This window comes from Channa argus, chromosome 24 (genome assembly GCF_033026475.1).
Source record: "Channa argus isolate prfri chromosome 24, Channa argus male v1.0, whole genome shotgun sequence".
In the NCBI taxonomy this organism is placed as follows: Eukaryota; Metazoa; Chordata; class Actinopteri; order Anabantiformes; family Channidae; genus Channa; species Channa argus.
This window is the reverse complement of record NC_090220.1, coordinates 3922430-3936066: the sequence shown is the minus strand read 5'-3', so window position 1 is coordinate 3936066 and position 13637 is coordinate 3922430. Positions and strand designations below refer to the sequence as shown.

The 13637-nt window shown below is 40.1% G+C and overlaps 2 protein-coding genes across 3 annotated transcripts; one reads left to right on the top strand and one right to left on the bottom strand.

Annotated features, from left to right (window-relative positions):
- Positions 1-4212: 4212 nt before the first annotated feature.
- On the top strand, positions 4213-8777 carry pcolcea (procollagen C-endopeptidase enhancer a). The gene is made up of 9 exons (XM_067494553.1): positions 4213-4444; positions 6193-6301; positions 6394-6652; positions 7121-7245; positions 7367-7503; positions 7580-7938; positions 8022-8099; positions 8177-8347; positions 8449-8777. The coding sequence occupies exons 1-9, from the start codon at positions 4356-4358 to the stop codon at positions 8577-8579; spliced, it is 1458 nt and encodes a 485-aa protein (XP_067350654.1). The 5' UTR covers positions 4213-4355; the 3' UTR covers positions 8580-8777.
- A 1265-nt stretch (positions 8778-10042) lies between these two features.
- On the bottom strand, positions 10043-12760 carry tmem88a (transmembrane protein 88 a). 2 transcript variants are annotated; one of them, XM_067494555.1, is made up of 4 exons: positions 12218-12760; positions 11537-11605; positions 10995-11303; positions 10043-10495 (listed from the first exon to the last, which is right to left on the bottom strand). In XM_067494555.1, the coding sequence occupies exons 3-4, from the start codon at positions 11289-11291 to the stop codon at positions 10208-10210; spliced, it is 585 nt and encodes a 194-aa protein (XP_067350656.1). In that variant the 5' UTR covers positions 11292-11303; positions 11537-11605; positions 12218-12760; the 3' UTR covers positions 10043-10207. The 2 variants fall into 2 exon arrangements, with proteins under 2 accessions (XP_067350656.1, XP_067350655.1); XM_067494554.1 differs by lacking the exon at positions 11537-11605 and having other exon boundaries at positions 12218-12746.
- Between the last annotated feature and the right edge of the window lie 877 nt (positions 12761-13637).

The window sequence follows — 13637 nt, the reverse complement described above, 5'->3', positions numbered from 1 at the left end:
GGGACAGGACTGGAAGATCATGGGCAATGTGCTCCTTTTTATTTTCTTCCTTTCTTTTTTTTTTTCCTCCCTTTTTTTTTCTTTATTCTTTTTTGGTTTTACTTTAATGATAGATTTATTGTGCTGTCATTTGGTATGGGATTATAAATTAAACAAGGTTGACTCATCGCAAAGGAGAGGGGGTTGAATGAAAAACTAAAGTACATAAAATAATTGTAGTGTAAATCTATCAATGTCTTATTATATTGATGAACATCAAGAAATATATGTATATTAGAAAAAACAGTATCTATGACAACTTGTACTTTTGTGTGTGCTTCATGTGCTTTGTGAGTTTACAATGGGTTGATGAAATTTTGACTGCAATTCTGGGGGCTAATCTGACCTGTGTGAACAAGCATAAATTTATTACCAATACAAAGATAACTTCTTTCCTTAATTTATCCTAATTACATTGCACATGAAAACCTAAAGTCATGGGCACATTTCAACATTCAGTCATTAACGCCCACACCCTGAGGTCTCACACACACACACACACACACACACACACACTTCAGTCTACACAAATGTATGTGCACTTAGTCCGGTTTACAGTTTCCGCTGCTAAAAGTACAGTATAATCCCCTCAGATTATGACTACAATTAGAAGTCACAATAACAATGAAACTCAAAGTCACAAAAGTAAAACCGTCACAGTAAACACTAAACATTCATGTAAACGTCTGTTCAGTGTATTTAGTATATACATATTTTTGCATACCAGTACAAACATCACTGAAACCTGCCGATCATGCAGTAGTAAATCAGTAGCAGTAGCACCACAATTCAGATAACACTAGCCAAGTATAAGATTGACACCTAATATGTTAATTAAGAATGAAAATAAACGAGGCCACAATTTAGGAGGATTTACAGCTCCAATTCCAAAACAGTGCAGACGATGTGTGAAACGTAAATAAAAACAGAATGCAATGATTTGCAGATCTCATCTCACAACCCACATTTTATTCACAATAGAACATAAACAACATGTCAGATGTTGAAACTGAGACATTTTATAAATTCATGGAAAATATAAGCTCATTTACAATTGGATGGCTGCGACACATCTCAAACGTTGGAAGAAAATTGATAAAAAAAATAGAGGCGCATTTGACAATTATTTAGGTTCATTTGTAAGAGGTCAGTAACATGGCTGGGTATCAAAGGAGCATTTCAGAGAGGCAGAGGCTACAGTTGTGTAGTAGTACCAGCAGGAGAAAAGCTTTAAGTAACCTTAGTCTGTTGTGAACAGAGTTGCATTGAGAGTTGCTAACGAAGACCTTTATTTTGAAAACCTTTTGCTTAATTTTTAGCTTCTAATTGTTAATGTTTCTTGTACACTGTGTAACCTACCTCCCAGATAAAGTGTGTGATTAAACAAGTAGTAAACACTGAGATGTTGGGTATTTAAGTGGTTGGCAAAGTAAAACCATATCCTCCATTACTGCATTTCTTACATTTATTTTATTATAATTTTTTTTTTAATTATTTTCATGTCCTTGGACAGTGCAATGTGCAATATGCTATGCACGCCCATGCTTAACTGACAGACTGCACCAGTCTCATATCAAGGTGTACAAAATGAAATTTGTCTTATCACTATGAAAATGATAACCTTTCATAACGCAGCAGCGACACCGTCCAAGCTGTAATGTCATGTTTTCACCACCAGGTGTCACCAGGACAACTATAGGGTCCAGTGCCGCTCTCTGTGGAGACTTCATGGTTCCAGGAGGACACACTGTACTGTCTTTATATTGCGGAGGCACCATGAAAAATGTGTTCAGGGCTACTTAATAAATGTATGATTTAAAGGAAAGTAATGTCTACATTACAAGGTCGCTACACATTCAACTCAAATAATAAGGTTTAAATGCATTTATTTTCATCATGCACCAAATTCCCATGGTGCTTTTTAATTTCTGAAAAACAAAAAAAAAACTGCATTTTTGTGACCATTGCTTGGAGAAGAGTCTTTCTGAGATATAGTAATTACCTTCCTTTAACTTGAACATTTGCAATGCAAAGTGAGGGGAGGCTCACAGCATTAAGTGTGAAACTGTTTGCTTAATTTTAGTTAGACGAACACATGCACCCACAGTGTATCTGCCCTTTTTCTAATTCTCACTTTAGTGTTGCATCCTGCTCATGCCAAATGCTAATATAACATTTTTTGCACAATGCCCACACTAAATGAATAATATCACATATCTATCACATAATAATATCTCATTTTCTCATGTGGGAAAAAAAACGCTACTGGCCTGTGCTTTAGCTTTAATTCTGACACAACTCAGTTGTTTCATGATAAATGTTGACCTGTCATATTTACAGTGTGGAGTCCTCAGCTGTCTCATGGGATTCATCAAATTAAAAGCACTCCTACCTTCATCTCTGTGCAACTCTTTCTACTCATTGCGATGTGGAAATTTGGCCTACTGTACTGTCAGCACTCCATATTTCGTATAAGTCTGATGTTCTTATAATTGTGGATAGAAGATTCGAGAGCAGCCACAATTACAGAGAACAGATGAGTCTATGATTGGTTTTGAAATCATCTGTCACCTTCTCAGATGGATTCACACAAGCGCACACTGTGGTTTTCATTCTGTTTTATACGGCTCCAGCACCGTGTCACCTTAAATCATGTTTTGGTTTTTTTTTCACACTGTCATAAGACATTGTCTTGAAAATAACAGGAGAATCATTTGCTGAGGGAATGTGTGGATTAATTATAAAGTTATGTGTTGGCTCAGGGAGACATGAACATGACCGAGCTCCAGGGTGCTTTGCAAAAACAACATTTCCATTTGTTGGAGCGTATTTCTGTCAGAGCGCTTTAAGTTTGTTTTCCATTTTTCTACTTTATCCGTCCCCCCCTCCTGTTAACCAACTCCCCCCACTCACCAGTCATACACTCCCCCCAATGCTACTCCCCTTTGACTCTTTAAAAGGAATGCACATCCAGCTTCAAGAATTCATCGGACATTATCGTAAAAAAAAAAAAAAAACACTCTTGGCTTGGATTATTGCTAAGTGCAAAGGTCACTGTTACTCCCACACACACTCAGACACTGCCCACCCCCCAGCAGACTCTGCATGTAAATGCATTCTTGCTTCCGCGGCCTCTTATCAGGACTCGGGGTTAACACAAAAACAGCACACAAACACAGCACAGCAGGACTGGGGCTTGCTCAATTTTCCAGCTCTGCTTGAGAACCCAAGCTTTCAAAGTTCTGAAGTCTTGCTATGCGTAGCACCAAAACAGTTTCAAAGCCCAAATTAGAATTTAACAAAGTAAAATAAACACGTAAAAACTTTGCTTCGTGCTTCTATAGGCCTCCTTCTTCCTCCCTCCAGACTTTGATCAAGGTGTTGCAGCCCTGCTGTCCATAAAAGTGTCTCATTCTATAGCATTACTAAAGTGCACCCCCCTCTACAGGCCTCAGTAATGTAGGCCAGAGGCTTGGCTCATCAGCCAATCTAACACAGAAAGATTATTCCCTCTTTAGAGTGTTGTTCTTGCACGGGCCAATACACACTCTCCGGCTGATATGTTTTGGAGCCAAAGGGAAATACTGTAAAAAGAAAACGATCATTAGTTTTATAATTCTTCCAGTGTCTAGGACCTGCTGGGGGACCATTTAGATCCACTGTATTTTGTTTAAACCACATGAATTAAGTGAATCGTTTTAATCCTAAAAACAAAAAACCCTGTACAGCAAACACCACATACATTGTTGTGGAATGTAAAAATTTATGGCCTGAATTGTTGAGTGCTGCAGGTCAAAGAGCCTGAAGCTCTGACCCGACCTGTGCACGGAGCATAATGAGAAGCCAGGCACTCACAGTGGACGCTAGTGAAGTTTACAGCCTGCCAAACCAAAATTCTGTCTTCTTCCACCTTACTGCATAAGTTGTACGCACAGACATATCTGAATGTCCACAAAGCAGTAACCAAAATAATAATATAGTATTTCTTTCCTCTGTCCTTCTCTCCTGTATGACCCCCCTGTAATATTGAAGCCAGGGTTTTTCTGGAGGAAACATCTGGCTCTAATTAAAGCCTGCTCCTCCCTCCCTTCTCATTCACGTCATCCCCCCTCAGTGCTCTTTCTCACCACTCTTGTCTTTTCAGCATCTCTGCCTGTTTCTTCATCCATACTGCAACTCTCTCCCCCTTCTGATTCCTCCCCACTCTCCGCCCACCCCCAGTGAGCAACTTCCTCATTCTCCTCGCTGTCTTTCACCTCTCAACTCCTGCTCCCGTTTCTGCAAAAGGCTGCATTGCTTTGTGTGTCCACGGCATCATGATGTATGTGGACTCTATCTGGGGTCTCTGGTTGTTCCTGTCTCTGAGTTTGGGATGGACAAATGCTCAGGAGACGAACTACACCAGGTGAGGTTGAATATGTCATGGACTGTGTCCTCTGTGAAGGAATCGTAATCTTTATTTATTAGAGTCTGTTGCTGTCTTAAGTCAAATCGCATTCTTAGTTTCATCAGAAATTGACAAATTGACTTCACAAAAGCCTGCAACTTTTGGATGAAAATCCTCTGAATTCCTTCCCCTCTCTGTAAGTGAATTCTTTCCAGTTCGCTGTTTGGTTAGGCACAGAGTTGTCCTGTTGGTAACTGGCTCATGATGTGAGGCACGCGGAGTTTGCAGTGGCCAAGCCACCACAGATGTTATTGCTTTTGGTTCTGCCTGTGGGGTCAAATCCGAGCAACTTGGCTCTGGCTCTGAACATCTAGGCTCTAAACAGCCAAGTGTCTGACTTTGCTGGGGTTCTGGTGTCTGAGACAAAATGTTTTTCCACTGGATCTGATTTTGTCTTGATTGTTTGTATTTTTATCCAGCAACGTGTTTGTTTCTTTGAAATGAGGGATGACAAAAAGCGAATTTCTAACGTCACTCAAAAACTCACTCACGAAATGTCAAAACCAATTCCACACACCACTTTTCCTGACACATAACATTGTTAAAACCCTGAAAACTACGACAATCATCACTTGTGAGATGTTACATAACTTCAAAGCAGAGGGCCAATAATTAATTTGTGTCAAATGTTTAATTTTAGCACAAAACAGTACATAAAGCCTCACTGATGATGGGATGACGCATTACTAAAATGTACAGTAATAGGGAGAAATAAAGTGAAGACATCTGTCTCTACAGTACACAACCAACAACTATCACTGGCAAAATAAACAAACGGTAGAAAAACTCTGCTACTGACACCGATCAGCCATAAGATTATGACCACCTGTACAATTTAATGCAATCCACCACAACAGCGGTACTTGTACTTTTACAAGGTCATAATTTCTCAGTTATTAGGTTGAAACTGGTGATCATTTTACCATGTGTTTATTATTGAGGTCAAAGTGGATAATGGAGTCACACCGAAGTGCTCTTTATTTAAAATGAACGAGGCAGTAGAATTATTAACCCTCTCACAGATTGAACCTAAAAAACTAGAAAGTGTAGAATTCATGGCAGAGCCAGTGTATTGGATTAAATTGCACATGTTGTAATAATGTTATATCTGATTGGTGTAAATATACAAGCTGCACATGCTACTAACGCAGCTAACTGGGCTTGTTAATTATGAGCTTGGTCGATCACTCTGAAAAAGAGGTAATATGCATTGTTTGCAGGGTTAACCGCGGAGAAAGATGGTCTGCTAGACTCTGACGAACATCTTCAGTATCCTGCTGAAGTAAAAGTGAATGAAAATGTTACGGTGAAAATGATTTTGTTTCACATCATCTTCAAAATACTTCTTTATTCAATGTTAAACCCTCTGTCGATCCATTAATAAAAATCAGTCTTGGCTCTTGGAAATAAAGTGAGCCCCTCAGATTTATAATGAGGCCGTAGGCTATTAATTTCGGGACTGAGATGGATGAGTTTGAATAAATTAGATTGTGTGCTAATAACCCATCTCTTATCTCCTAACGTTGTTTGCTAACAGTGCACTGTAAATCATACTTCAGTGTCCAAGACTAACTGGAGCTTAGCGATGGAATACAGGAAGTGATTCACAATCCTGTGTCTATGGGAGCTGTAAGAGGGCATTAATGAGGTTTTCTGTCCGATCCCTGCCATCAGTACTGTTCACGACACAGCCTCCTTCGTTACAGGCCTGTGTTTAACTGTGGGGGAGACTTGGTCGCAGACTCAGGCTTTGTTGGCAGCGAAGGCTTCCCGAGCTTCTACAAACCCAACAGCAAATGCATCTGGCGCATCACCGTGAGTCACCTTTCCTGCAACATACCTATGCAATGACTACTGCCTACAGTATTGTCAGTGTCTGGCTCATCTGCGGTCTCTCTGGTTTCCAGGTCCCTGAGGGAAATGTCGTCACGCTCTCCTTCCGCATTTTCGACATGGAAGCTGAATCACAGTGTCGATACGACTATCTGGATGTTTACAACGGCCATTCCAACTTGGTGCAAAAACTGGGCCGCTTTTGTGGAACTTTCCGGCCTGGTGCCCTTATTTCCACTACAAATACCATGATGTTAGAGATGGTGTCTGATGACGAGAATCAGAGTAGAGGATTTGTGGCCTTTTTTAGTGGAACCAAACCATATCTAGATGGTATGTGGTCATCCGTTTTTTTAAAACCCTTTTTTTCATTTAATACAACATACAATTATGCCTGCATGAGTTTCCAACACAGCACAAAGTACAAACCAGGCCCAGATGCATTTTGGATTTTGAAATGATGGAAACGTATCATTGAGCTTTTCAGACCTCCACGCCCACAGCAGAATCCTTATTTGCAAAAATGTAGCATATGCTATTTGGATTTTAACCAATTATTTGACTTGGTTAACTTGGAAATTGGAAATATCCCCATCGTGGGACGAATAATCTCATCTTAACCATAAACCTTTTATGAGGGGTTTCTACATTTTGCCTGCTTTTCCAAACAATGTGTATCAGTGATGAGTCACTGCCTTGCTAAGTTGTGAAAATATATATATTTATATTGACTGAACCATCTGAGCACTTGTGAAAATGTGTAAATGTGTGCAATAAGAGAGGGTGTATGACTCGTTTCAGATGAGCAGTTCTGTGGGGGGAAGATGACAAAATCCCAGGGAGAGATCAAGACACCCAACTGGCCTGAAAAGAAATACCCAGCAGGAACCAGCTGCTCCTGGCTTATCACGGTGGAGCCTGACATGGTCGGCCGCACACTGACTCCCAACATGCAGATACATTTTGGTTTCCAAAGCTTTTAAACGACAAACACGTAAAACCACTCATTGCTTAATGATTTAAAGTTGTGTTTGTGTTGCATATCAGGTAATCCAGGTGACGTTTGATAAGTTCATCTTGGAAGCTGACACCTACTGTCGGTTTGACTATGTGGCATTTTTTAATGGTGGAGAGAAAGACGATTCCCGCCTGATTGGAAAATACTGTGGCGACCAAGCCCCACAGTGAGTGACAGCCTACTGCAGTTTGTTGGAATTTCAAATGGATTATTCTTAACCTCCATTTCCTGTCTCTTTGTAGACCCATTATAACCATTGGCAACGTGCTACTGGTCCAGTTTGTGTCTGATCTCAGTGTGACATCTGATGGATTCTTGGCCCACTACACCAGCGTCCGTCCTGGTTCTCAGATACCAACATTCGCCTCAGGAGCTGGTACCAGGTCCATTCCCCCAAAACCAGCAGTCAAGCCTGAACGTGTACCTAAACGTCCTGCCACGACTGTTGAGCCAGCTGTCCCCACCACCAAACATGTGCCACCTCCTCCTCCTGAGCCCACTGCGAGACTTGCACCAGTCAAGCCCCCAAGGGGCCGTGGACAAGGCAGCACAGGCCAGAATGGGAGGGTGGGAGGCTCACCACCGAATGGAAAGAGGCTTGGTAGGTGATGTTAGTTTCTTTTGTTTGTATCTATGAACAGAAAGTGTCTGTTTCTAACATTTATGTGTATTTTGTGTCTTTAGCTGTACAAAATCCACTGTGTGCCAAACCCTGTAAAAGACAAGGAACCATCAAGTCCAGTTTCTGTGCCAGCGAATTTGGTAAGTTTCATTCAACTAACATGGACAACAAGTAAACAATCAGGCCTTGTATTCTGACTGGTCCATCCTTTATCCAGTGATAACAGGGAAGGTGACTTCTATGTCCGCTGGGCGCCGTGGAACTGTCAACGTTAACGTCTCCATCATTAAAGCCTACAAGGCAGGTCGACTAACCATCACGCAAGTTGGAGAAACCATGTCCTTTAAACTGGTGTCGCAGTGCAAGAACTGCCCATTGCTCCGCAGAGGTACACACCCACACACATGCACACACTTCCTTAGTGTTTCCAATAATACATATTTACCTTATTACACTGATTCGTTTTTCCGGTCATTTCCTTTCTAATAGGTATCAACTATATTATTATGGGTCAAGTGAATGAAGATGGACAAGGGACCCTGGAACCTGGTGCATTCACAGCTCCATTCAAAGCCCCACATCACAAACTGTTAATGAATATCAACAACCAACCTTGTTAACCTCACACGCCAGGAGAATTCAGACGACATATCAAACATAGAGTTTCGTTAGTTTCAATGTGAAGTACAGATATATTATAGCACAAAATCCGTTTTATCCACCATTTTAAAAGAATACAAATACAATGTCTTATTCAAACACGTCTCAAACCTTATGTTTGTAATTTATATATGAATAAAGGTTTTCTATCTCTTTTGCATGGTTTGACTGTTTGTTTATTTACAATTCCATTTATATATATTTATACATATTTAAATTCTAACTGATGGAGAGGAGTGGCACTGTCTCCACCTAGTGATTCAAAAACGATAACAGCACTTAATACTGGAAACCACATCATGAGTTGACCATTAGTCATGTACTTAACATTTGGTGCCATATGCACATATTGCACATATTTTGACATTGTGTTATTTTAAATGTGCCATGACCTTAGGATCTGTTCAAGGTAAACATCTCTGAAGCATTTTAAAATGTAATTTCTAGATGACTAAAATGCAGTGAATCATGCTATGGTCCAAATCAACAAAATAATTAGACCTGAACAAAACAATGACAACAACACTAATTACCCCAACTGTAAATATTCATTGCATGTCCATATTTTTTAACAGAAAGGGACATAATTATTTGTGATATATAAATGAAATGAGCTGTATTAACCTAAATTATCCTTAATCAGATGCTAAATGTGTAGCTCCTGTACAGTATGTCTTGACATCTATTTTAACTTTTTAACTGAAACATAAATGCAGTGAATAATAATAGTTATATTCACGTGTTTTTCTTTGATGAAACAAGCAACCTTGAATATTTCTGCTAACAAGTACAGTAATGGTGGAAATAGCTAAGTACAAGTAGTCAAGTACAATTTTGAAGTACTTTTACTTTACTTAGGCCATTCCATTTTGCTATACTTGGAAAGGAAACATCACTTATCACTTTATATACAGTTACTATTCAGATTCAGTTTATCAAAACATATTCAAACATATTACTCTATATATATTTTTCTGTAAGTTGTAAGTTAAGCACTTAAAAAGCGCTTAACATCTTCCACCTACTGATATGCTCTTACAGCTTTTTTTTGGAAGTAGAACTTTTTTTTTTTTTGGAAGAAAGATTTTTAATAAAAGGAAGAAATTAATATGCATGAAGAGCACGTGTCTCAATGTTACATGCGAGCAAATCTTTTACACAGAAAGCAGTTGGTTGTTTGAACGTTACAGTTAAAATGGGAATAAGTAACATACTTGCCAACTAAAGGAAAGATACAGAAATACTGTCCGACAAAAGCTTTGCGCATGATGATCACAGCACACATACACTGTCCAAAGAGAATTTTACAGATGATGTTGGACGTTTGCAAACATTACATATTCTTTCAGTGTTCTACTTTGAACATCTCCTCCTGCACAGTTTACATGCTTCGTCTGCAAAGTCATAGAGCACAAAACTCAGCTTATTAGAGAAGCAACACTTTATTATATAAAGGTATAAAAATACATTTCGAAGGGATAACAAACACATTATTGGTTTTCATAAATCAATACGAATGATGAAATATGATGACAATGGTTTTTACAATCATTTCAGAAATAGAAATTTCTTTGTTTTCGTCCTCCTGCTACACCCATATGCTTCCCTTCCCCTCCTGTTCTGAAGCTCCCCCCTGGCTGCAGCAGCCTCCTGTGCCGGGTCCCCGGTGGTGCGAGGTGGGCAGGTTCTTGTAAACAGCGCGGCTGTAGGGAATGAAACACAGCCCCAGCTGAAGGTGTCGGGCCAGGCGGCAATAAGCAGCGAGTGCCAGGACCAGCAGAGGTGTGAGCAGAAGAAAACCCACAACAAGAAGAGCCACACAGCCACTGTCATCCAGCACATCTAAGCAATACACAGATGTTCCATGGGGCTGCACCTGCAGAACAAGAAGAGGAGGAAAATGAATTCCGGTAAAAATTAGGAAGTGAACAAACACAAAACTGTATGTAGTTCCTCAGTCCACTCAAGGTGGAATTAGTTTTCTCATTGAATAGTGATACTAATTGAGTTTAGTGTACGTATACATTAAGAAACATAATTGTGCATTAACTCAATTAATTTGTGAGTGTTCTGCTGTGATAGTGTGCACTATTGACCCACATAGGACCCAGAGCAACTTAGCAGTCAACAGCTGCAAAGAATTACAAGGTCCATTAAGAGAAACATGATCAAGTGTCAGGAAAAACATTTTTCTTTCTCTTTCACTTTAATTAGTGTTGGCATTCTAACATCACCAGTTTCATTGACTACATCACCTCCTAGATGATGATTATCTTTTGTATGTGTAGAAATGAGTGACAGAACCAGTCCGACAGAGCCACTACTCTTAAATTTGATTTAAAAAAAAACAAAAGATTTCAACAGAAGACCATTACCGTAGAGTGGCAGAGAAAGCCGAATATGATCATGGCGAGCGCAGGGGTGAGGATGGCACCAAACACGATGCCGGCCAGCCCAGCATTGATCAGTGCGATGATCAGATTCTGTGCAGTGACCAGCACAGAGCACGCCCAGCAGTCCAGAGATCCCCTTAACTCCAGCGGGGTTTCGGCTGCCTCACCGCTGCCTAGCGAGTATGGGGGCGGCACCACGACCCCTGACCCTGCTCTTGAGGGGGATCGTGTTTCAGAATGGGCCTGCTCAGATGTCATCTTCTCCAGGGTTTCGCTCATCTCTTCTGTGTCCTTTAGTGCAGGGAAACAAACAGTTTCAGCCTATTACCAACTTCATGAGATACTTCATGAGACATGAAGATAACTTCATGAGATAACTTCATGAATAATCTACCCTTTATCAGGTGTATAGGTCCTGTGAGGCTGTGAGGACTAAAAGTTTACATTTGAGAAAAAAATGGCATAAACTCTATTTGTGTTTCACAAAACTGACATCATTTGTACTTAGTAGAGTGGGACTGTACTTGTGTCTGGTGCTGGAAAAGAGTGAGTGACGATTTCTGTGGCTCCTGATGTCTTCAGCCTACGTTACTCTGTTCAATAAATAAATAAAGTGGTGCAAAGTGTAGAAAGTCGACACAGATAATTTCACAGCTCTGTTTGCAAGGAAATGGGCTCCACTGACCCCACCTCCAAACTCAACATTACCTCCATCCAGAACAATGAGCCAGAAGCAGGGGATCTTTGCTAATGTTAATTTAAATGAACAAATGTGCTATATTTCTCACATTAATAGTAGTATGAGCTCTCCCCCATTTTACTTCGTTATTATTTTGTAAAGTCTGCTGTCCTCTACAGACGGGAACGTTTCCATTTGAAACGTTTCCTCCAGTTTTACTGTTATTGTGCCAAGTGGGCAGTGGGTAAATAACATGGGTTTTACAATAGATGTTTAGTTTCTGTCTAGTCTTTCCATAAGACTTTGTGCCAAATTCTTATTGGTCTCTTCCACCATCAGCTCACATCTGGGATTCTCTATGAAGAGTGAAGCAGCAAGACAGAGGTACACAGAGATCATCAAAACACCCAGAAAAAGACAGATGTTGCTGCTCTCTCGTTCTTAGAGTGAATGTTAGCAAACTTTAACTTGATAATATCATCAACACAGTCCTTATATATGAGTATAATGTATAATATGTACTCACTCAGCCTGGGTGATGTGTCCTGCAGTTAGATGGAGGCAGTGGAGGATGGTACGACCTGCAAAGTAGTGAGCAGTCTGAGACAAAGAGAATTTCAAGAATTTCCTCCTGATGTATGTTTTCTCTGGTTTTGAGGCTGGTATCCAAGTCAAAGTTTAGTTTGTCCTATAAAGCTAAACCTAACCAAACATTCTTTTGTATTTTAGACCTATTTCATCCTCTCTCAGAATAATAAAATAATAGGATACTAAAAATACGTATTTGTCTGGCTGTTGAATCTGAACTTCTCCCTCAGAGCTCTCAGAAATGAGGTCTGCAGACTTGAGGCAAATTCTACTCTCCCACTGACTTCACCGTTTCCTTCCCTGATGTTCTGTTTCCTCACTCTGACTCCAATTTGAGATACGGTGTGCGTGTGCCTGTGTGTGTGTGTGTGAGGGTGTATCCTGTGTTGTCTCTCTTCTATTAATGCACAGAGAGCCGACTGAGCTGCTCCTGGTGTCTGTGTAGGGTTCAAAGGAGGATTTCTGTGATAACCACTGAAACAGGAGAAGGGAGACACAGTGTGTGTTTATTTGCATAGATTAGTGGAGTCGGCCTATGCTGGCCAGTCCACAATACTTCACACCCCCACTGAGCACTTTATCTTCTTCACTGCCCATTTTAGAATTAAAAAAAAAAAACGAAGCTAATTTATTGGATGGATATTAATGTCAGAAAAAAAAAAGCATACTGCAAATTAACCCATCTGCTGATGACCACGTAGCCAATGAGTTTTTAACTATTCAGCAAAAAAACAGACATTGGTCTGACATTGAAAGTAAAGGGCAAGTGAGAGTTGATAGAGATTTGGTTTCAAAGCATGCATGGCAGAGGGTTGACCCTTGACCTTTTGATGAAAAACAGAGCTGAGCTTTCAGAGAAATGAGAACGTGGGAGAACATGGTGGAGGAAAGAGGCTATCGTGGGAGTGATAAGAAACCAGAGCTGCTCAGTTTGAGGGGAAACATAATTTTTCATCTCACTCTGGGATTTTGAACAATTTTAACAAAGAAAAAGGATCAAAGAATCCATAGCACAAGTGATGTGGTGAAAACATGTTGAAGCAGTGGTTGGTTTGGGTATTAACACTGCCACAGAATGTGCTGTATAAATGTGTATATGAGCAGGTTGGAGGAGGAAGAGCAGTCTTCCTGTCCTTGGAACCGGGATGTCCGCTGCTGTGTCAACATTCTAGGATGAGTCGTCTGCATCTGCCGTTTTGGCAATGTCATGTGCTTTAACCCAAGATTGAAATAAATGAGAATTAAATTTAAACCAGAAAAACAAATGGTTTACGTGTATAATAGAATTAATGCTTCCAACACCCCAAACATGGCGTATGTTTGCTGATTTCAATTTTAATTAGTGTTAATCAACATCT